The sequence below is a fragment of the Lottia gigantea genome, assembly GCF_000327385.1.
Source record: "Lottia gigantea unplaced genomic scaffold LOTGIsca_238, whole genome shotgun sequence".
NCBI lineage: Eukaryota > Metazoa > Mollusca > Gastropoda > Lottiidae > Lottia > Lottia gigantea.
The window spans coordinates 2,617-7,883 of record NW_008708698.1 but is presented as its reverse complement, the minus strand read 5'-3'; the positions used below and the strand labels follow the sequence as shown (position 1 = coordinate 7,883).

General features: G+C 29.6%; 1 protein-coding gene across 1 annotated transcript; it reads left to right on the top strand.

Moving 5' to 3' along the window:
• Positions 1-321: 321 nt before the first annotated feature.
• Positions 322-1,443, top strand: LOTGIDRAFT_144441 (hypothetical protein; the record flags this gene model as incomplete). Its single annotated transcript, XM_009055199.1, has 1 exon — positions 322-1,443. The coding sequence occupies one exon, from the start codon at positions 322-324 to the stop codon at positions 1,441-1,443; it is 1,122 nt and encodes a 373-aa protein (XP_009053447.1).
• Between the last annotated feature and the right edge of the window lie 3,824 nt (positions 1,444-5,267).

Sequence of the window (5,267 nt, the reverse complement as noted above, 5' to 3'; positions counted from 1 at the left end):
ATTTCAAGCTGAAGAAAACTGTCAGTCATTTATCATAAAGTATTTAGAGTCTATAACCTCATGTCAGTTATATTGGATTTACACATTCCTATCAACAACAAATTTTGAAAAATGTATTTTTTATCTTAATTAGGCTGACACATACAGATAGATGTACATGATCTAGTCAAGATGGCGACTACTGAACAAACAACACAATCCTGGATAGATCTAATCGAGAAGACAGACCCATCCCGTGTTGAAAATCTTCTGGAGAAAGTTTGTCGAAGAATTTTGAAAGAGAGTTATAATGAATCAGATTGGAATTTCTGTAAACCATTTATGAAATCACAAACAATAGAACTGAAACCAACGTCACTTCCTGTTGACGTCATAGCTGATATTGACCCCGTGACTAAATACGTACTACTTGTGCTCTACGTCATCGTTATAAGTTTATCTGTATTTGGTAATTCGCTAGTGTTCTTGACGTTTTTGTTCAACCGACACATGCGTTCAGTAGTTAATATATTCATTGTGTCGCTGGCTTTCAGTGATTTTTTTGTCACTGTAACATGTATGCCTGTAAATCTCGGTGGCATTTTAACAAAATATTGGATATTTGGTGCCATTTCGTGTAAAATAGTTCCCTTTATTGACAATCTGACCGTCGCCTCGAGTTCTCTTACTCTATGCTGCATAGCTTTTGACAGGTACAATGCCATAGTCCATCCATTAGAAGCCAATGCGGTGAAATCTCCAAAACGGGCTGGATTACTTCTCGTTATAGTGTGGGTTATTTCCCTTGGTTCAAGTATTCCGTATGCATTCTGTTTTCAGCTTTATGAAGTGTGTTTAAATCCCAACGGCTGTGCAAGAAATTCCAATAGAACGTACACCACTGCTCATTTCTGTAAGGGTTATAACACTTACCGCACCGACCAGCTTCAGATCTGGCTAACTCTTGTGGTCTTATTTATTATTCCCTTTGTGTTTATGACGGTGACTTACAGTGTTATATGTTATACATTATGGTCTAAACGGCCAATCGGAACGTCTGTTTTACGCAGTGAGGATATTCAAACACGGTATAAAAAGAAAGCCATTAAAATGCTGATATTGGTTGTGATATTATTTGTGAGTTGTTGGGCTCCACTGATTATATACGAGGTGATAGCCAAACAACGGAACATTTTAGCATCAGATAAATCGCTCACCCTCAGATATTACTTACAATGGTTAGCCTTAAGTGGTGCCTGTCTTAACCCTATTGTCTTCGCTTTCATGAATGAACGGTTTCGGAAGAATTTCCGGATTATATTATGTTGTAGGAGAAATCAAGTTGTACCAGTGTCAATTAGAAATACACAACCAATCGTTGTGACGAGCGAGAATGGTCAGAAACAGAAAGATACGTCCATTTCTTGGTCTCAAGAAAAACCAATTTCTACTAGTAGAGTTTAACGATCAACAAATATTGACATCTGTAACTTCAAGTGAACCTTTCCAATTCGATATTCCGCAACTTTATTTCTGGCTTCTGATACAGACAGAGGTCAGTCTGAAACTTACTGACTATATATCTGATCTATGATAGTTATTATTGACAGAGGTCAGTCTGAAACTAAATGACCCTATATCTGGTCTCTGATTATTGACAGTGGGAGGTGTTATCTATTATTTTAAGAAACCCCACTGTTCGATCTGACAATGCCCTTTTTGTCATCTTCGTGTACTTGAAAAGTAACATCTGTGGTGGAGTTAAGGGACAACTAGGGGTATGCACATATGGATCATTCACCTGTCTAATTAGCATAGTTGTTTTGGGATTTACATGCAACAAGGGGACTACACAAAGAAGTCATTCACGTTTCATGTTACATTAATGGGACGACCAAGGGTTTGCAAAAATTACGTCGGAATCAGAAGAAGGCCTCGGGTAGATACTTCAATTTAGTATAGACTCCACGTTATTGAATGAAATAAAGATGAAGTGTTGTGTCTTGGGAAAGGGAATAGAGTTAGACAAGTCCGTCCAAAGGCACAGGCGCCTAGTATAATCAACGGGTACAAAGAGTTATGGAACCAATCTACGGTATATTATTAGCAAGTCTACAGCAAGATTACAGTGGTGTCGTGACGGTTCGTTTCTGCAAATCATTGTAGTCGTCACACACACAACAACGTGAAGTCCGTTACGAACGAAGATTTGAAGACATCGATATGGATCCAAAGTTGTCCTGGTGGTGTCCAATTTTCTGGTTGTTTTTCATCCCAGTGGAAATGGAAAACAACATTCAGTTCTCGTCAAAATCGATTTTGCGCTTCGTACAGTACCTGGTTTTTGAATTTTAATATTGACTCCTTTTAAACAGCATATGGACCAATTACAAAAATCCTTAGAAATTTTCGGGTAATCCATAGGTAATTGCGGAGAGATTCAAAAACTTCATCAGTTTCAAACTCTGATAGTTATTATTTACAGAGGTCAGAAACTTACTGAATCTATAAATAAAACTCTGTACAAGCAAGGCAATTCAGTTAATAAAAATCTCGTCCTAAAAATGGCAAAATCAAGAGTAAAAATATAATAGTAGTGGACTCCACCAATGAGAAGAACCATCAGGTGTTTCGAAAATAGTAAGCATGGCCTGCTTCGCCACTACTATGTATATCTGGTCTCTGGTAGTTATTATTGACAGAGATCAGTTTGAAACTAACTGACTTATCTGATCTCTGATAGTTATTATAGAATTATCTCCTCTTAATAAGATACCATTATGACTTTCAATAGAGTTATCTTCAATAGAGTTATCTTCCTTTAATAAAATACCTTTATGATTTTCAATAGAATTATCTTCCATTAATAAATTACCTTTATGATTTTCAATAGAGTTATCTTCCTTTAATAAAATACATATGATTTTAAATAGAATTATCTTTCCATAATAAGATACCTTTATGATTTTCAATAGAATCATCTTCCCTTAATAAAATACCATTATGATTTTAAATAGAGTTATCTTTCCTTAATAAAATATCTTTATGATTTTAAATAGAATTATCCTCCCTTAATAAATTACCTTTATGATTTTTTATAGAATAATCTTCCCTTAATGAAATACCTTCATAACTTTCAATAGAATTATCTTCCCTTAATAAAATACCTTTAAGATTTTTTATAGAATTATCTTTCCTTAATAAAATACCTTTATGACTTTCAATAGAATTATCTTTCCTTAATAAAATATCTTTATGATTTTAAATAGAATTATCTTCCCTTAATAAAATACCTTCATGACTTTCAATAGAATTATCTTCCCTTAATAAAATACCTTTATGACTTTCAATAGAATTATCTTTCCTTAATAAAATATCTTTATGATTTTAAATAGAATTATCCTCCCTTAATAAATTACCTTTAAGATTTTTTTTATAGAATTACCTTCCCTTAATAAAATACCTTCATGACTTTAAATAGAATTATCTTCCCTTAATAAAATACCATTATGATTTTCAATAGAATTATCTTTCCTTAATAAAATACCATTATGATTTTCAATAGAATTATCTTCCCTTAATAAAATACCTTCATGACTTTCAATAGAATTATCTTCCCTTAATAAAATACCTTTATGACTTTCAATAGAATTATCTTTCCATAATAAAATATCTTTAAGATTTTTTAAAGAATTATCTTCCCTTAATAAAATACCTTCATGATTTTAAATAGAATTATCTTCACTTAATAAAATACCTTCATGACTTTCAATAGAATTATCTTCTCTTAATAAAATACCATTATGATTTTAAATAGAGTTATCTTTCCTTAATAAAATATCTTTATGATTTTAAATAGAATTATCCTCCCTTAATAAATTACCTTTATGATTTTTTATAGAATTATCTTCCATTAATAAAATACCTTCATGACTTTCAATAGAATTATCTTCCCTTAATAAAATACCTTTATGACTTTCAATAGAATTATCTTTCCTTAATAAAATATCTTTATGATTTTAAATAGAATTATCCTCCCTTAATAAATTACCTTTAAGATTTTTTATAGAATTATCTTCCCTTAATAAAATACCTTCATGACTTTAAATAGAATTATCTTCCCTTAATAAAATACCATTATGATTTTCAATAGAATTATCTTTCCTTAATAAAATACCATTATGATTTTCAATAGAATTATCTTCCCTTAATAAAATACCTTCATGACTTTCAATAGAATTATCTTCCCTTAATAAAATACCATTATGATTTTCAATAGAATTATCTTTCCTTAATAAAATACCTTTATGATTTTCAATAGAATTATCTTCCCTTAATAAAATACCTTTATGACTTTCAATAGAATTATCTTCTCTTAATAAAATACCTTTATGATTTCAATAGAATAATCTTTCCTTAATAAAATACCATTATGACTTTCAATAGAATTATCTTTCCTTAATAAAATACCATTATGATTTTTTATAGAATTATCTTTCCTTAATAAAATACCTTTATGACTTTCAATAGAATTATCTTTCCTTAATAAAATATCTTTATGATTTTAAATAGAATTATCTTCCCTTAATAAAATACCTTCATGACTTTCAATAGAATTATCTTCCCTTAATAAAATACCTTTATGACTTTAAAGAATTATCTTCCCTTAATAAAATAGCTTTATGACTTTTAATAGAATTATCTTCCCTTAATATAATACCTTTATGACTTTAAAGAATTATCTTCCCTTAATAAAATACCTTTATGATTTTATATAGAATTATCTTCCCTTAATAAAATCCCTTTATGATTTTATATAGAATTATCTTCCCTTAATAAAATACCTTTATGATTTTATATAGAATTATATTCCCCTAATAAAATACCTTTATGATTTTATATAGAATTATCTCCCCTTAACAAATTACCTTTATGATTTTATATAGAATTATCTTCCCTTAATAAAATCCCTTTATGACTTTAAATAGAATTATCTTCCGTTAATAACTTACCTTCAAGATTTAAAATAGAATTATCTTCCCTTTATAAAATACCATAATCATTTTAAATAGAATTATCTTCCCTTAATAAAATACCTTAATTATCTTATATAGAATTATCTTCCCTTAATAAAATACCTTTATGATTTTATATAGAATTATCTCCCCTTAACAAATTACCTTTATGATTTAAAATAGAATTATCTTCCCTTAATAATTTACCTTTTATGACTTTAAATAGAATTATCTTCCCCTAATANAATTACCTGTATGATTTTAAATAGAACT